This window comes from Aspergillus japonicus (genome assembly GCF_003184785.1).
Source record: "Aspergillus japonicus CBS 114.51 unplaced genomic scaffold BO86scaffold_52, whole genome shotgun sequence".
In the NCBI taxonomy this organism is placed as follows: Eukaryota; Fungi; Ascomycota; class Eurotiomycetes; order Eurotiales; family Aspergillaceae; genus Aspergillus; species Aspergillus japonicus.
The window spans coordinates 130,342-149,043 of record NW_020291689.1 but is presented as its reverse complement, the minus strand read 5'-3'; the positions used below and the strand labels follow the sequence as shown (position 1 = coordinate 149,043).

At 51.0% G+C, this 18,702-nt stretch overlaps 3 protein-coding genes across 3 annotated transcripts; 1 reads left to right on the top strand and 2 right to left on the bottom strand.

The window, feature by feature from the left end:
• Positions 1-1,224: 1,224 nt before the first annotated feature.
• On the bottom strand, positions 1,225-13,041 carry BO86DRAFT_367888 (polyketide synthase A; the record flags this gene model as incomplete). Its single annotated transcript, XM_025670180.1, has 2 exons — positions 1,225-7,536; positions 7,594-13,041. 2 exons carry the CDS (start codon positions 13,039-13,041, stop codon positions 1,225-1,227), a joined length of 11,760 nt encoding a protein of 3,919 aa, XP_025524778.1.
• Positions 13,042-13,969: 928 nt separating this feature from the next.
• On the top strand, positions 13,970-15,337 carry BO86DRAFT_319698 (dimethylallyl tryptophan synthase; the record flags this gene model as incomplete). Its single annotated transcript, XM_025668257.1, has 2 exons — positions 13,970-15,111; positions 15,184-15,337. 2 exons carry the CDS (start codon positions 13,970-13,972, stop codon positions 15,335-15,337), a joined length of 1,296 nt encoding a protein of 431 aa, XP_025524777.1.
• Positions 15,338-16,745: 1,408 nt separating this feature from the next.
• On the bottom strand, positions 16,746-18,534 carry BO86DRAFT_437572 (cytochrome P450). The gene is made up of 3 exons (XM_025676063.1): positions 18,427-18,534; positions 17,901-18,374; positions 16,746-17,825 (listed from the first exon to the last, which is right to left on the bottom strand). Exons 1-3 carry the CDS (start codon positions 18,514-18,516, stop codon positions 16,887-16,889), a joined length of 1,503 nt encoding a protein of 500 aa, XP_025524776.1. The 5' UTR covers positions 18,517-18,534; the 3' UTR covers positions 16,746-16,886.
• Between the last annotated feature and the right edge of the window lie 168 nt (positions 18,535-18,702).

Genomic DNA, 18,702 nt, shown 5'->3' with positions numbered 1-18,702 from the left:
CATCAAAAACACTGCACGCTGCGTAGGGCGGCCACTGCTCACACCTAAGTTGTTAGCGTTACTATGTACTATACTAAGCAAGGACAGGGCACGTTGATCGCGGCAGATAACTGGATGATCTTGGCATCACTGGTATAAATCGCTTCAAGCACTATATCCTTGAGATGGTCGGACTCTCCTGACACTCTAAAGGTACAGTCCAGTAATTGTACTGTACGTCCTCAGCTCCCTCGAACGGCCTCGCTCATCAAGCTCAGCTGTCAGTGCTACTCTTCTACCGACGCATCTGCAGTACAAACAAGGCAATTGAATTCTGCATGACACTAATTCTGGGCTCCTGGCTGTGCTGGCCGTGCGCATTCCTGAGGTGCAGTATGTGAATGTTGTTGGGTGGACTGCGGATCTCCGTGTCGTCTGGCACGACGGGGTTCCCCGGAATTGTGATCCTTCCCATCGTTCCTGGCGTTCTACCGTCATTATAGGCAAAGGGCGAACCAGTGACGCGGGCGGAGAGTGTGTCGCGAGTCTCGTCGGCTTAAACTGTACAACATCTCTCAGTAGATCTGTGGATCTCACCTGGGTTATCGGCGATGTGTTGATACGGTCCAGTGTGAAAATGTACTGTGTATTGGGATTCTCTGCACCCGCCTGGTTACTCTATAGATACCTTATTGCTGCGATACACAATCGAGTGGTTGGCCGGCGCTCGGGCAGGCAGGTACTGTATGTCGCGCACAACCCACGCTGTCGAGATGGAGATGGATAGTTTGAAGATGGGTAGGAAGAGATCAAGGGCGGACCACGAACGAGAGAACAATTCTGAATTGAGCGAGGAGATCAAATCATATATGGTTCTATATACGGATAGTGAATCACAGGACGGCTTGTGCTTACCTAGTTCAGGCCTTTGGCATATGTTAATGTTAACGCTTATGTCACCAGGTACTCGGCAATAAGCACAACCCCAATGTTTTTGTACCGTAGGCCACGCACAGACTTCTTCTCGCTCGCACTCCCCCGGTGGACTCCGTATAGTAATTTCTAGCACATACATAGCTTATACTTATAGCAGGAGCTTCCATTACAGAATCACAGAGTTCCTCCCATCGCCTTACAATCACAATCCATACCACCACCATCAACCAAGTACAGTACAGTCTCCCGCGGCTTTCATTCCCCCTCATGTTAACATCCAGCAAAGAAAGAATCGTTTTCCCTTGACAGCTACCCCTCACATTCCTCCCCAAGGTAAGGGAAATACATCGTCTCCGAGCTCTCAGCCACCGCCTCCAACAAGGCCGGAATCAACGGCTCCATCCCCAACTCCATCGCCTTGGCCGACCATTCTGGCAGCCCCAGCTCCGCGAACGGGCGACCGTGGACTTTCTCCATGTACTCCTTGAAGCTCTTGACAGGAACTCTGACATTCCCGGAATGATGGCGGAACTGGACGACGGACGACGACGAGGAGGATGAAGAAGGCGATGTGCTGTCCGATACCGATGACGTCACATCCGAGGCAATTCTCTCGGAAATGACCTCAACTTTCTGGAAGTCGAGGAACCCGCCCATGTTGGTTAGTCGGGGAGTGGCGCTGAGACGGTCCGAAAAGTGAAGCAAGGAATTGAGTGCGTCTTGATCTGGTGCGTTGTCGCCGATCGGGGTGCATGGCCGGTGGATGTAGACGGACAATCCGGTTCGGTCGGCGAGATGCTCCAGGAACGCCTCGCTCGCCCATTTCGTAGCCGTGAATCCCTCGGAACCGCTGGCGAGCGGCGGGTGGGACGCGACGGAGATAGGGCCCAGAGATGTCTGGCCTGATTGAAGGATCACACGCGAGGAGGAGATGTAGTGCAAGGGGATTTGGGCTCGACACGCAAATCCCGCGAGGAAGTGCGTGGACCTCAGGTTAGGCGTTCGGAGGGAGCTATAGGTGTTAAGACAGTGTCCATGCGCCCCCGCGTGGATAATCACATCGACACACGATTGCAGTGTGTCCGACTCGGCGGTGGATAGTCCCAGAGTGGGATCGAGGAGGCTGCCGTAGTAGACCCCAACACTACTACTAGACGGGAGCACATCATCCTGTCCCTTCTCCACAGCAAGGCAGTGAATTTTGTTGACTTCGGACTTCTGAAGCAGGGCGCGTAGGATTGCCCTTCCAAGAAATCCAGTTGCCCCTGTCAGAATGATCTCAATGCCTGCTGATTCTCTGGAGCGGCGCAGCTCCGAGCGCGAGTTTGTCTCTTGGAGTATTCCTTCCGGGACAGCCGTCTCCTCGTACCAGTTGATTGTTGCCGTTGGGGTCTCGGCCTTACGTGAGGCAACCTTAAGCGCCATGCTGGATAGAGTACTTGCTGCATACAGCTCACGAAGTGTGATGTGAACTCCGATCGAAGTGCGAACCGCACCTTGAAGCTTGATCAGGAGTAGAGAATTCCCTCCGAGCATGAAAAAGTCCGACTCGGGCTGGATCGGAGGTTTGTTGGGGAGGATCCCCATCCAAAGGAGCTTGAGCTCGCCCTCTCCCAAGGTCAGACGCCTGTTCTCCTGCGATGGTACATTTGCGCTCAAAGCCGGCAAAGCCTCGATTGCTTTTCGATCGACCTTACCATTCGCAGTCCGTGGTAAGTTGTCTAGGCGCACGACCAACGCAGGGCACATGTATTTTGGCAGGGGAAGACTAGTCGCAAGACGTCGGAGCTCGGACTCGGTACTCGTGCGGCCGGGGGCAATCGCAACATAAGCCACGAGGTATTTGGAATCGCCATCGCCCTTGACACAAACAACAGCAGCCGAGATCAAGCCCAAAGAGCAATTCACCAATGTAGCTCCCACGTCGTCCAGGTCAATTCGAAGACCACGGAGTTTAATCTCCGTGTTTCCGTCCATCCGACCCAGAAGGATAAGCGAGCCATCTTGAAGCATGCGTCCTTTGTCGCCCGTATGGTACATGCGAGTCCACCCCCGAGCAATATCATCTTCGGTCGCAAACCGATCCTCGACAAACTTCAGCCGCGTCTGCTCCTCGTCCAAGTACCCGAGGGCTACTCCAGCGCCCCCTATGCATATCTCGCCAGGCACACCAACTCCCACTAGATTGTCGTTATCGTCTAAGATATATACAGAAGTGTTGGGGATGGGCTTCCCAACGCTGCGTGCTTCTTCGAGCTGAGACACGTTCATGGTCTCGAAAGTCGTGCAAGCAGAGATTTCCGTTACACCGTAAGAATCCTGAACAACGGGGCATCGGTGGCCCAGTTGCACTAACTCTCGCTTCAGTTGGTCTGTAAATGGTTCGCCGCCGAGGCAGGCGTGGCGCCACAGTGTGTAGTCTTCGAGATACTTGCGTCCGTGCTGGAGAATAACCATGTACTCGGACGGCGTGGCAAGGGTGAATGTCACCTTCTCCCGCCGGATCAAGTTGGCAATCTCGATAGGGTCCCCTCGCGCCGCCTGTGGGACGACAACGAGCTTCCCTCCATTCATGATTGCATTGAGTGTCTGCGCAAGCCCCATGTCAAATCCCACAGAGCTCTGCTGCAAGACGACGACATGATTGTCCAAGTGCAGTTCCTCGGCCTTTGCCGCAAGGTAATTTATAAAGCCAACTTGGGAGAGCAAAACACCTTTGGGTTTACCTGTGGAGCCGCTGGTATACAGTAGGACCGACGGAGACGTACCATCACGGCTGATATCTGTCGTCGGGCCCGAGTGCTCCGGTGCCGCGGACGCATTGATGATAGTCGCCACCCCAAGGGCGGAGGCGGACTCGAGCGTCGTGGTCGAGCAGAGTATCACTTTTGCGCCCGAGGCTTCTATAATGGCGCTATGTCTCGAGATTGGGCTACTGAGATCGAGAGGCACATAGACAGCGTTGATGAGGAGAATCGCTAGCAGGCTCGCCACCGAGTCCAGGGATGGCTGACAGAGAACCGCGACCTTCATCCCGGGAGCGATTTTCCTCTCAGTGAGAGCGTTCGCTATGGAGCCCATGCGCGCGCCTAAGGAAGAGTAGGTGTATCTTCCATTTTCCTCAATGACTGCGGTCCTCCCGGGACAGCTGTCTAAAATTGTGCGGAACCGTGCCGACAAAGTCTCCGGCCATCGATGACGGATCCGCGTGCCCCGGCGTACGGACAAATGTGTTTCATCGCTATCGCTCGAGAACAGGGCGCACTGCTGTACTGAGAGGGAAGAGTTTGATGCAAACTCACCTAGCAGGTTGATATACATGTCCAAGACCTGCCCTGCAGCCTCGGGACTGTAGAGGTAATCTCGACAGGTGACATCTAAGATGCAGGCGCCGAGCGCGGTAGGGGTGATGTGAAAGGACATGTCGTACGGTGCGTTCCCCATGACGCTGCGCTCGTAGGTCAATTTGAAATCCTCCACAGACATCTCAGTAATCTCCCCTACCCTATAGTTGATGGCGACCTGGAAAAGTGGCGTGTGCGTCGAGGTTCGTGGGATGTCTAGGTGATCAACGACGAGATTCGAGGGCATCGACGAGTGCGACAACGCTAAGAGAACATCGCGTGATGTTCGCTTGAACACACTAGCAAAGCTATCGCCCTGCACAATTCGGAACTGTAGAGGTAACAGATTGACAAAGTAGCCAACCGTGTTGAGGTACTGCTCATGTTTTCGATTCGCATCGCTCATGCCGATGCACATATTCTCTATATTCAGTAGCTTCGCAAAGAGAATTTGGAGCGTTGCCAAGTAGAAATGGAATCCCGTGCCTCGAAGTCTTTGACTCGAGTTGCGAACTCTTTCGGCAAGCTCTCGGCCGATTGTACGCGTAGTCGTGTGCGCTTTGTAGTTGTCCGTGGCGGTTCTGTATTTCACCTTGGCAAGCCCAAGTAGAGGCATCACATCCGGCAAAGGTGAGAGTCTCCGCTTCCAGTACTCCATGTCCTTGGTGAAAGCACCACTCTGAATAGCCTGATTCTGCATTACGGAGTAGTCCATGTACTGTGTGGCATTGAAAGTAGGGGGCCTCATCTCGTAAAAACCTTTGACTTCTCTGAGGAAGGTGGACCAGCCGACCCCATCCATGATAATATGATGGTAGCTGAATATCACAGTGTGACGTCCGGGTTCTACTGACACCACGGTGACTCGGAAGGTCTCTCCTTCCTCCAACAACCAGTTATAAAGCGCCGCCTTTTTGAATTCTTCGGAGACGGTTTCCGGATCCGATGTCTTTACATGATAAAAGAAGGGCCTCGCTCTTTTCAGAGCCCCTTGCACGAGCTCGCCGCTAACATGGTCCATAAAGAATGCCGTGCGTAGGGATTCGTGCCTTGCAACAGCCTGCTCTAGCGCTTGTTGGAATCTTTCAAACTGAAAGGAGCCCTCGACTTTGTAGGATATCACGACATTATATTGCGTCGGGTCTTTCATATAATGTCCTGCAAACCAGATCAGGGACTGATATGGAGACATGAGCTCGACGCGTGTAAAGCCTCGAGTGAGAACAAGGCTAGACTCTGTTTTTGATGTAGAACATGCGGCGGTTGAGCTTTCTGAAGTCGCCGAGCTGACGCGATCTCGGCTGCTAAGGCATCGGTCGGAGGCCGTCATGGTGGTTGCCGCAGTTTGTATAGACTGATGATTCTGATGGTCTCCCAACTTCTGCCCTAGGAGTAGTGCAACAACATCTGTACAGACCGCAACCGCGGTATTGTACAACACATCAATAGCTGGTATCTCAACTCCGACTTCCTTCTCAAGCCAACTACCAATCTCAACGGCTACCAACGAGTCGCACCCAAGATCGAGGAGTGGAACATCTGTACGCATGCTTTCCGCGTCGAGCTGGAGCACGGACTGTAATCGCCCGGATAAGTAACTCAAGAGCAAATCACGAGCTTCTTCACCGCATTTGGCCTCTACGAGTTTTTCTTTGATCGTGACGTCTACGGCAACTGGCTCTTTCTGCTTCTCCTGGATCATCTCCCTCGAGGTAAAATGGGAGAGAATTGGATTCGAACACCATGGCGGAACATCCTGATCGTCGCATCGTCGCATGGCCGATGAGAAACCGATAATGATCTCTGCGCCATCTTTCCACTTCGCGTCGGAAGCCGTCACGGCCTCTGCAAAGGCATGGTGAATATCTCTCTCCGACAAGGCTGAATAACCCTGGTTGATCAGGTGATCGAGCTTGCGTCTAGTCTGGCCAGCACAGACTCCCACATCAACAACCATGCCCATCTGGATGATTGATGCTGCTAAGCCCTTGGCCCGACGGTTCTGCACTAGGTCACACATAAAGCGTGTGGCCGCATTCTGGTAAGGTTGCTCAGGGATGCCCTTTACAGCCCCTAACGATGAAAACAGAACGAAGAAGTCCAGGGTACGCTTAGAGAAGAGCTGATCGAGGCAGCTTGATCCTTTGATCTTCATATCAAAAGCAATGTCGAGATCGTCAACGGCCTCATCCTCGAATACTTGAGCAGAGATACTCATTGCTCCGTAAGCGACTCCGCCAATTTGGGGCATGGTGGCGCTAATTTTGTCGTAAACCAACGACACAGACTCTCTCCGAGACACGTTCATCGCCATCGATTTGACGCAAATCCCAACTTTGGAGATGCTTTCGACCCACTGCTGATCTACTTGACCGTTCCTGCTTGTGAGGACAAAGTTTCTGGCTCCGTGTCGTGCCATCCAGGAGATTAAAGACAGCCCCAGTGGGGCTGTCATTTCAACCATGAGGTAACTTTTCTTCGGAGAGAAAAAGTCAGGCGAACAGGGACCCTCGGCCGGAATGGAAACCTTGGTCGGTTTAGTCCAGTCGATGATAGTTGGGTGGCTATAGACAGACTCCGGCATGTTGACAACCTCATTCAACGCGTATGTGCGCTGAGCAAAAGAAGACAGGTTCAAGGGATGTGCTTTCGCTTCCGCGTAAGCTCGAGTGATGAGTTCCCTGGACTCAGCAGACTTCACGCCCGCGATCCACATCGAACCTAGCAAGACATTGCTATAAATGCTATGAATGTTTGATCTAAGGGTGCCACTCCAGCCTGTGGCCAAATCAACGAGGTATGAGACACCTGTCGGCAGGGCTTGCTGAATCATCCGGCGGGTCGCTTGAGGATGCAACCCGATCCATCTGCTCCGCACCTTATCTTGTCTGGTGGATGTCACAAAGTAGACCTCTCGTCTTCGCCAGCGCGTACTTGTGTGAAGCGCGGCGGCCAAGATTTCGTTGGGCTCGTAGAATAAAATGGAGCCTGGATGTTGAAGGGCTGATGCAATGAGATCAGCAATGAGGAAGCTGGATATAGCCAGTAGAGCCACCGGTGTAATTTCATCTCTCATATCCACAACATAAACCTCATCTGGCCTAACCCGAAGGACTGACGAGTTGTGCTCTCCAATGCCCATAACTGTTGAATTTTTGTCCTGAGTGGCTCCCAGCCAGATGAATAGTCTTTTGCAGCCGTGTGGCGAGAGTGGGATTGAATATTGCATCTTGATAGTAATCGTCTCGGTGCCTCGAGAGGAGAGTTTGAGGAACCGCTGTATGCGCACTGTTTCCGTTTCTTTGGCGGAATCGAGACGCAACTCGACGGGAACTTGATCAGTATAAACATCCTCAGTGAGATTCAATAGCTTGTTTCTGTGTCTTTTGTCTCTTTCCCCGTCCTGAACCAAACGTGGAATGAAATAACTGCAGCCGTCGAAGCGAACCTCTGGCTCATGTGTCCATAGCATCTTCTTTCTAGCAAATAGTGGAAGGCGAGACCACCAAAGGCGCAGGAAGGACTCGAGGACCACATTCAGGTTGAGCGCACCCGGCTCGGTGATTGCCAAGAATTGCAGTCGAGCATCTGGATATTGAGCCATTACCACTCTACCTAAACCGAGAGTGATATTGTGAAAAGAGGGACCACTGTGGAAGGCGGATGACAACCAAAGTACGGATCTTGACCGCTCGAACATTCGGTGCACTGACATCAATCTTCTATGCGTTACCTGACTGAGAGATAACGTCTTCTCGACCTCGGTTACAGAAATGACCGGTAGGCCATCTTCCATAGTGACTGGATCAAAATCATGGATGTCTTCCATAAGACCAACAGCCACACCCAACTGCGCGAACTCTCGCGTCAAACCCCCAATCAAGCGTGATCCTACCCAAGTCTTACCTCCTACGAGCATTACTTTCTCCGGCAGAGGCAAACGATCTTTGAACCTGATTGGATCACGAAGCATGTCCATAGTAGTGTTCACAGCTTGGGAGACCACGACGGAAAGATAGCTTGCTTCACTGTCTGGCACATCGTGGGTCACAGTATCGATGCCCGAGAATCCTGTAGAGCGCAACTGGCTGTCGATCTCCATTGGCGAAACGCCGTTCCAGCTTAGCTGCCTCGACTCATTGCCACGCCACCACTCAGGGAAAATGCCCATACAAATGAGCAGGGACATCACCATCTGGCCTGTTATCTCCATGAGAATAAGGTAGCCCCCGGGCTTCAAGAGGCGCCTAATTTCTTGCAAAGATGGTTTTGTGTCCGGATTTGCAAGATGCAAAAGAGTCGTGATCACTAGGTCATAGCTAGCGCTACCAAAACCTTGGTGAATAAGGTCCGCTTTGTAGTCTGCAATCTTGAATGATATTTTGTCCGTGCAATCACTGCAGGCAATTTTTGCTGCATTAACGAGCTCTTGAGAGTTGTACGTATAGCAATAGGAAGCAAATGCATCACCCAGAGCCTTCGAGACCATACTCATCGGGCGACTCTCTGCGCTAAGCTCAAGTATATGCATGTGAGGATGCTTGTGCACAATACGCTTGACGATATCACAAAGCTGTCCGTGCGCTGAGCTAAAAGCGGAACCCTCCAGAAACAACTGGTTGAGGCGGTGCTGGTCCAGGCTCGGAGTATTGTGCCCTCGCAAAAACGACGATAAACCTGAGCCGACAGATTGTAGCATATCAACCTCCACCCTCCCCGAGAACTTCTCTGTCAGGCTCTTGAAGATAGTGTCACAATCTCCAAGCCATTCAACCTTAAGCGAAGAGCTTTGAGGATCTTTCTTGATTGCTTGAACTGCTTGGTGAAGTTCATTGTACAGAAGACGGTGGTGGGCCTTGAATGTCGCAACTTCACGTGGGTCAATCTCCGACAATGACCTTTGCGCGTAGAACAGAGCGATTCTTTCTGTAGCGATAGCTATAGCCTCTTCTTCATCCTTGCGCTCGTGCTTATCAATCAGTTCAGAGCATGTAAATGGATCCCGTTCCCAAGCAATCCGAGAGAAAAGACTTTTGTTACATAAAGATTTATGCTCATCCGCACACCTCAAGAGCACGCCATCTGCCTGAACGATCGAGTTCCCGTGGCAGTCGTAGATTGAAAAGTCACCCTCAATCTGACAAGAGTCAGACGATATGATAAATGCATCAATGTTCAGATCAAGATCATCGCATAAGACTCGATGGGCTAGATCCTGATTTATGACGACGCGGTTGATTCTGAAAGGAAAATAAAATGAACAGTTTGTTCGTACCAAGGGCGAATTAGATGCTATCATTAGGGATTGAAATGCAGTTTCAAAGGAAGCGACGAGCAGTGCTGATGGTGAGGCTGTATCTTTGGGCCACGAAGCGCATACGCTAGCATGGTTGAGCGTCCGACGCAACGTCTTGATCGCACGAAATGGACCCCCACAGACAAGGCCACGATCCTCCAAAAGCTCGTACAGGTCATCTGGGTCCACTTTTGTCATACAAGGTTGCCCCACGGACCTTGGGGGCAACTCGTCAGTGTGAGGCTTACCTAAATGGGGAATCACGCGGGTTATGCAAAGCTTTTGGAGGTTTGCATTACAGTCAGTGGAGGCATCGCAAGCAAAATCAAGATCAACAACAGAGTCCGAATAGGTCTTGGACACTTCACTGGAGACTCGTATTCTGCTTATGCATTCTATTTCCGAGTCATGTCTTTCCATCTTTAAGGGTATGGAGAGCTCCAGATCGCGTATCTCGACAAGCGAAAGAAGACTATGGTTGACGAAAGCGCTTGTGGCTTTCAGAGCACGAGCTATAAGGAATCCAGCGGAGAGCAGTGGCTCCCCGTGGTACCTGTAGCCCTGAAGCCACTTTATCTCTTCCAAATGCAAATTTTTCCTCCATTGAATTTCGCGAGACGGGCAATCATAAGTCCGTCGACCGAGCGACTTCTGTGAGTCCGACCCCTGAAGCCGGTACTTGCGCGACATGCGAGATTCTCTCCAGTGTTCTCTTCGGTGGTCCCAGCAGTAGTTCGGTAGTCCTCTAAGTAGTTTAGGTTTCGGTAGCTCAAATGAAGAGCGGTATCCGGTAAGGTCGACACGGTGAGGTCCCAGAAGTTGCCAGACCAAGCCCACAGCCAACGATGCAGCTTTCACGTCAGCTACTGCACGTTTCAACACCGATACATATGGAGTCTCTTTGTCGGTAACCTTTTTAATCGTCTCCATGACAGGGGCTTTGAGTGCTGGATGGGGTCCAACCTCAATGCACAAGTCAGGCAGGCTAGTCCTCTGAAACGAAAGTTCCAACGCCTGCGAGAAGAGCACGGGCTGCACCATGTTGTCCACCCAATACTGACCAGATAGAGCAGACATGTCAGTATTTAGAGAGATTTCGTTCTCCTTTACGCTCGAAGTCCAATTGCATCCTTCCCGTGGTGATCGCCCTCGGATATTGCACGCCTTCAAAGATGTCAAGTATGCGTCTGCACAAGCGCGCATGTGGTGAGAATGATAGGCTACATCGACCCTCAAAATTCTGGAGAATGTATTTCTGTTGTCAAATTGTAGTTTAGCTTCGAAAATGGCATCGCGATCACCTGAAAGGGTCACACTTGTAGGTGAATTACTGGCAGCAACAACGATTCTTCCCCGAAACAGTGGCTGGGTGCAGAACTGTGACGCCTCGGTATAAGACAGGCTGACGGCCATCATTGCACCGGGCCGTGAAGAGCACCTGGTGCTAGCCTGTCTAGCGTGGTAACCACGATAATAGGCGATCTTGATGGCGTCCTCTGCCGATAGGATCCCAGCGGCATAGGTAGCAGCAATCTCTCCCGAAGAGTGGCCCACAACAACATCAAGCTGTATACCAGCAGCACTGAGAAGATCGCAAATTGCAATCTCAATTGCTGTCGTCAGTGGCTGGCTTAATTCCGCTTCGGCAACCTTCGAAAATGGTTCGTCTGCCGTAAGTTCATTCTGCAGCGACCATGAAGGTCCATCCGGCAGACCCTCTAGTGCTCGCTGACACTTTTCAATTGAGTCTCGGAATATGGGGCATGACTGGATCAGATCACGGCCCATAGCTGCCCATTGTGCACCTTGACCAGTAAAAACACCAAGAATAGCACTTTTTTCGTTCGGGGTCTTTCGTGCCGAGCGATTGAGATCAGCTTCAAGGTCCGATTCTTCCATTTGAACGGTTCTCTCAATCATGCCCAAAAGCTCATCGCGGCTATTCGCAGAGAACGATGTTCTCAAGGGAAGAAATGTTCTTTTGCTACTTAGCACCCATGCTAAGTCGTTCAAATTTGTCGAGGGGTGGCTTCTGACATAGTTCGCCGTGTGCTGAAGATTTTGCATTAATGAGAACCGGGTATTGGCAGAGAACACAAACAGACCTACGAGTAGGTCTCGATTAGCTCTTTCAAGCTCATCGCCCCTCTGTTGACAAAATTCTGTGCGAGGTGTATAATTCTCAATGATGGCGTGCGCATTAGTTCCACCGAATCCAAACGAATTCACACTGGCACGCAGTGGGTTGTTTGGGACTAGAGAAGGCCATCTGAGATTTCGAGTTGGAACTTCTAAATGGTCGTAGAATGGTTCGATCCTTGGATTGAGTTTATCGAAAAGCAAATTCGCAGTAACCATACGGTTTTTTAAACATTCAACTGCTTTTAGCAGTCCTGCGAGGCCAGCACAACCTTCCAAATGCCCCACAAGTGTTTTGATGGACCCTGCATGAAGCTTGTCGGCTGCGTTGAACGTGGAGTGCTTTGGGAAGAAAACTGTTTGGATTGCTTGGGCTTCAACGGGATCTCCTGCGGGCGTGCCCGTTCCATGGCATTCGAAAAGCTGGCACCGATCTCTGACGGGATCGAGACCAGTGTTCAAGTATGTTTGTCGAATCAGATTTGCCTGAGCCTCAACACTCGGCATCGTAATTCCAGGCGAGCGGCCGTCTGAGTTGATTAATGTCTCTCTGACGATGCCTTCTATATTATCGCTGTCGGCTATCGCGTGGTTTAACGGTTTCAAAATGACAGATGCACATCCCTCTCCTCGGGCGTAGCCATCGGCCGCTTCATCCCACATTCGACACCTGGATGTAGGTGACAACATATGTAGTTTCGATTCGCTGACATATGTTCCCGCGTCCAGGATCAAATTGACTCCTGCAACAATGGCTAGCTCCGCTTCCTGGTTCCTTAGACTCTGGACAGCATAGTGTAACGCGACTAAAGAGCTCGAGCACGCGGTGTTGACTGTGATCGAAGGGCCTTTCAGGTCAAAGAAATACGATAATCGATTTGACAACAGACTAGGGGCAGTTCCGGTCGCATCCCACCTCCCAGCAGAATCTAGATCACGCATTTGGATGTCATGATAGTCTGAAGTCATGGCGCCGACAAACACCGCAGTCGAGGATCCTTGCATTTGCTGAAGGGTATATCCTGCAGCCTCCAGGGCTTCGTATGTTGTTTCCAGCAACAACCGTTGCTGGGGATCCATGCACTCAGCTTCGGCAGGAGAAATTCCGAAGAAGGCAGCATCGAAGTGACGATGATCGGTGTGCAGGAGGTAGGCTCTGTTTGGGACGTTTGTGCAGCCAAGGTGATCAGGGTTAGGATGATAGAAGCCGGAGAGGTTGAGTTTATGGGAAGGGATGTCGGTCAAAACATCGCGTGGATTGTAGAGAAGCTCCCAGAGTTCGGCCGTAGAGGTCACACCGCCTGGGAACCGGCAGGAACTACCCACAATTGCAATCGGTTCTTTCATTGTCGTTTTTGCTATTCTCTTGGACAAAAGCACCGGTCTCTCTTGTCATCTCTCTGCGGCAGGTGAAGCAGGTCAGCCTTGTCTTGCATAGTTGGGACACAATGCTATATACTCTCAGTCTTGACCACGGTTCTGAGCTCGAAAGGATGTCCTCAGGTCCTTTGGGTAAGCACCCCGGCGATTAGGTTTGGATCATGTAACGCTGACCAGAAGCATAAGTTGACATCCCATCTCGTTGGTCTCTTTGAAACCTGTAGAACTGGGTGTGAAAAGTATTCCAGCAATTCAAGGGCTAGGATATGCGAGTTTGAACCTTCCTACGATCAGCTCTCGATTGACTTTGCGAGACGTCAGCTGAAAGACATCATATACGATACTCACACCAACCATATCGAGGCTTGTTGCCCCTTCACAGGTTACAGAGAGGCCCAAGAAGGAATATTCGAAAGACACGCATGCTGTGAAACCCATCGAGCTCGGAATTGTAACTTCTGTGCAAGGTGAAATGGGAATAGATGTCCGAATGCCTGGTCATTGACATCACACCACTTGAGTCTGCAGCCTAGATCGCCCTAAAGAGTCATTGATGAGGGCTCTGTAGCTGGGCGACTCACAGCATGTGCTACGTTAGGGCTGATCTTCTGGTCTCCCTCGAACCGATTAGGAAGCCATGCCCAGGAAGTTGACGGTTGATGCAACCTGCACGAGGTCACGACCATGGGGTGCAAGGAAGGCCCGAACTCATACTGCATGGGACCCTACTTCCTTGTTATGAACATATAAACTCACTCATTCTCAATTTATCAACTGCTATGTCGTTGCTGCTTCTAATTCGCAGTCACTCCTCACCGTAATGGGAGTTTAAGTTCGAGTGGAGTTCCTTTTTTGACCCACCAAAGCAGCTCGCACACTCTTTGTCACAACCAGAATGGATGTCTCAGCTCAGCTCCCTCTACCATGTCAAACCCTCAGCCGCAGCTTCGCATTCTCGAGTAATGACGAAGTGAAATGGTGGCAGAGCACAGCTCCGATGTTTGCACGCATGATGACAGCCGCCAAGTACGATGTGCATGCGCAATATCGGTTTTTGTGTATCCACCGTGAATTTGTCATTCCTAATATGGGTCCATACCCCAGAAAGGGCCAACCTATGCACTGGAAGAGTCACTTGACCCGCTTTGGACTGCCTTTTGAATTGAGCTTCAATTACTCCAAATCACTGCTGCGGTTCGCCTTTGAGCCCCTCGGGCCTCTGACGGGGTCCGAAACTGACCCTTACAATACTAAGCAAATTCACACGGTGCTGAGAGCACTCAAAGCTGTGGTTGCAGATCTCGATCTGGACTGGTTCAACCATTTCGTCTCGGAGCTAGTCGTCACGGACGAAGAGGTTGAGAATATCCGAAAGAATAAACTGGAGATTCCATGTTTCAAAACCCAGAACAAACTAGCCGCTGATCTAGAACCCGACGGTAGGATCGTTTTCAAAGCGTACATCTATCCACGAATCAAGTCAATTGCGTCTGGCACGCCCAAGGACCAATTGATGTTTAACGCCATACGTAAAGCCGACCCAGGTGGAAATTCAAGAGCACCACTGGCAGCATTGCAGGAATTCATGGCCTCGAGAAGCGCGACACTCATTCCCCACTTCCTTTCTTGCGACTTGGTCGAGCCCTCCAAATCTAGAATCAAACTTTACTGTTACGAAACCCAACTAGAGTTGGATTCGATAGCGGATATATGGACTCTCGGTGGACGACGGACCGACCCGGGGACCATAGCGGGGCTCGAATTACTGAAGGAGCTGTGGCAGCTACTACCCATCACTGAAGGACGCTGCGCTCTTCCAAATTGCTTCTATGAGCTTGGCGAGTCACCCCAGGAACAATTACCCTTGATAACCAATTTCACCCTGTCTCCAAACAGTCTTCTTCCCGAGCCTCAGATCTATTTTCCATCGTTTGGTCAAAATGACAAGGTCACTGCGGATGGCTTAGAAGCATTCTTCAGGCGTGTCGGCTACGAGGGGATGGCAACAACGTACGCGTCAGACCTCGCCGCCTATTAGTGAGTTCTACTCTTTTTCACCATCCCTTCTTCAGACACTATATACAAGAATGTCAGGTTGACAAGCCCAAGCCCCGATCAGAATCTCGCCGACACAACACATGTCCAAGCCTGGATCTCTTTCTCCTTTCGGCAAAACCAGCCGTACATGAGCACCTATTTGCATACCTTTGAGGCAATGGGCTGTGCTCTTGGAAGACCCTCAGTGAGGTTCAAAGATCAATAGTTGATGGATTTGACGCACCATGCTAGTCTGTCAGGAGTACCAGCTACTATGTCAATGCAACCATGTTTGCTTTTTCTTCTTGCTACTTGCCTGCTCTCACGGCCGTTGTCGAGAGCATGTATTCTCCTGTTACTCAACTTACAATGCGTATATACGTTATTCTTGTCCATGGTTAAATGCGAGTCTTCTAGCCATATCAACAGTTCTTTCCTTGGTTAATCTGTAGGTGTGCCGACTTGGAGGGTATGTGCATCCTCGGATATGCGGTCGAGTTGGGGAACATTGCATTGGTTGGGGGCGGGGGGGTATACCAACATCTCTGAGGGTGTGTGTGTCACCTGTTGGGATCATGGATATGCGCTATGTATGTTCAGAATGCGGCGACTGGAGCATTTTGCGCTTTGTTGATGTGCTGTCTGAGACCCTTTGTATTACAACCCGGAAGATGGATAGGGCGTCTTCCCGCGTCAACATATATCACCGCACATCAGCTGTCTGCTACGAGGGACACCCAAATGTACCCGCAATTCTCTTATTGTCACGGTCCCAACTAAGCCTATGTTAAGTGGGGCGTCGTAATATACAAGAAATTGATAGACAGCAACAGCTTGTACCAGAAAAAATAGAAATTCTATGCATGAAAAGTGCTCTCGAGAGTGTTATTTGTGAGTATTAATGAAATGAAGAGATAAACAAGCACATACGACCACAGGGTGTGGAAAACAGGGCTTCCCGTCCGCTCAGCCGTACTTAAGCCACACGCCGGGAGGTTAGTAGTTGGGTGGGTGACCACCAGCGAATCCCTTCTGTTGTATGTTTCTTGTCTTTTCTTTTTTTTTTTGCCCCCAACCCCCAATGTACGAAAGTAGAGCAGCTTCATGTGGATGTTTGTCACCTACTGCAGCTTACGCATCAAATGCGATCACAGTTAAATGTTGTATGCTGTGTAAATACTGTCCTGTCTCCTGTACCGCGCAGCACTACCTGAAATGTACGAACTGAGACGGCGGTCAGGCACGCCAGGATTCTCCTCCCCCGCACCCAACCTGGTGAGTGCAGCATCAGTTTGCTCCAGTGGCAAAATTCTAGCATTCTAAGTTTTGGAACAAGGCGGGGTTGGAAGGTTTTAGTTCAGTGGACCATTATTCTCCGATCCATACCGGAGGTTATACTCGATTCAGATGTTGTGGCTCTACTTCGAGAAAGCTTACCATAACTTGAACCCGTGCTTTCTTTTCAACGGCTAAGACGAGACGCAGAGAGTTGTGTGCCCGGACATCGAGCCCGATTTAGATTCTTTAGAAAGATCCTTGTTATACAACCCTCGACATTAATTCAGTACAAGGCATCCTCAAGAAGATCACAGGAATTCAATGAACGTGAGCGCTGAGATGGGGTACGGCTCGGTCATGTCACAGGCTGGATAGCCTTACCATGCCGAAGCTTATCTGTGGTGACAGTCTCGCCCGTCCCGAAAAACCTCCGACATTAGTTTGCCACACAAAGTCAACCTTAACCATATTTCTTGCACACCGACGTATATAGACGCTCAGCGGCTGACCGGGGTGAGAAAGATGCGCAAAGGCTTGACCCCCCAGGTGTTGAAGACAGGGGTATCGTGGTCCCAATTCTCCGACTCCGGGGACAGCTCCCAGTCAAACTCCCAGATGAATCGACACAGCACCAGATGTAACTCGAGCTTGGCCAGACTTTGCCCAAGACAGTTGCGGGGCCCGACACTGAACACCTGCATCGCGTGTCGATCGTCCTTCGCATACGCCGGATCGCCCAGCCACCGCTCCGGGACAAACCTCTCGGGATCCTGAAAATTGAGACGTGAGTTATTGGCGGCAAAATGACAAATGCCCACCTGCATACCCCCGGGGATCCAGTGTCCCGCAACCCAGGCCCCTTCCCTGGGAACTCGCCGAGGGAAGACGGCGGGCCCGGGCGGAAATCTTCGCATAGCCTCGGTGAAGCAGGCGGGCAGATATTTCAGTTGATTCACACTGATGGGAGTGATGTCCCGCGGTTTTTGAAACGCGCTTCGAACCTCCTGGATCACCTTAGCCTTGGCTTCTGGGTATTGAGTGAGGTAATACGTTGTAGCGCTCAGGACTGTGCTGGTGGTTTCACTCCCGGCGATAATGAGTGTCGAGCAATTACCGTCGATCTGGTACCGCTCCAGTTTGTGGTCTGGGTTGAGGAGGTTGGCGGTCAAGTCGTTGTACGTCACCTTCCTCTCAATCCTTCGCTGGACCTTCTCATGGGTAAGCTGCTTGTGAGTGGCGAAGGTTTCGGCGTAGGAGTTGGGGAGGAGCCTCAATAGTGCGCTAGACACAGAGGGATAGTAGTTGAGGGCCTGCATAAAGCCCCGATACTTCATAATCTCGAAGATCATGGCGACCCATGGTTGATAGGTGGAGCTTTCCAGGCACCCGAAGGACTCCCCGAAAGCTAGCTCCCCAATCAGATCGAACGTGAAGAACTAGTAGGGACGGTCATACAGTGACACTCAATAGCGTATCGCGCCAGTTATTGGCCCGGAATGTAGTCCGCTCACATTGAACCAGGAGGTCATTTCCGGCGCGATGCCTTTTTTCGCCTCCCCACGCAGCTGTGCCAACAGCAGGTCAATCTTGCCCTGGATTACGGGCTCCTGTTCTCGAAGGGCTGCCTCGGAGAAGCCCTTCGAAAGCAACCGCCGATAGAGGCGATGGAGATCATGCTCGGCCGTGACGATGGCATGAGGCGTTCGTGGACCGCGGAATAGCGGCGTATCTTTGCTCATCTCCAGTCGGCCAGGCTGCAGGCCGTAGATCGCCTCCCATGCTTTGCTGGAGGTAAACAGAATTTCATCCGGTGCGATCCGCACGACCGGGCCGTACTTTTCATGAGCCTGGTGGGCGAATTGGACCACTGTGCCAGATAATAAATGGTAGGAATGTACTAGGCGAGTCACGGCTGCAAGCCGCGGTCCTGGATACTTGGCAAGTGGATGGAATTTGAGCAGGTATACCGCAGTGAGGACGGCATACTGGATGAATCTGTTAGCCTATGATACTTAACTCCATAGTAACCTCTCTTACTAGTATCGTAACCACTATTACTGTTGCTATGATCCCCCCAAGCGTGACTCCTTTGAGCGGCATGAGAGAATAATCTACAGCCCACGACATGATGGTGTTGTGCCAGAGGCTTGAATCACGCTTACGGAACAGAGTTGCATAAAACGTGGTGAATCAGATATACCAATAACTAAACCATGACTTGGGGGCATATTTCTAGATTTTGAGCTATTGAGTGATTTACAACTTACGTAAACGGACAGTGGGCAGTGTCTGGCATTTGGGCGAGAATTCCGA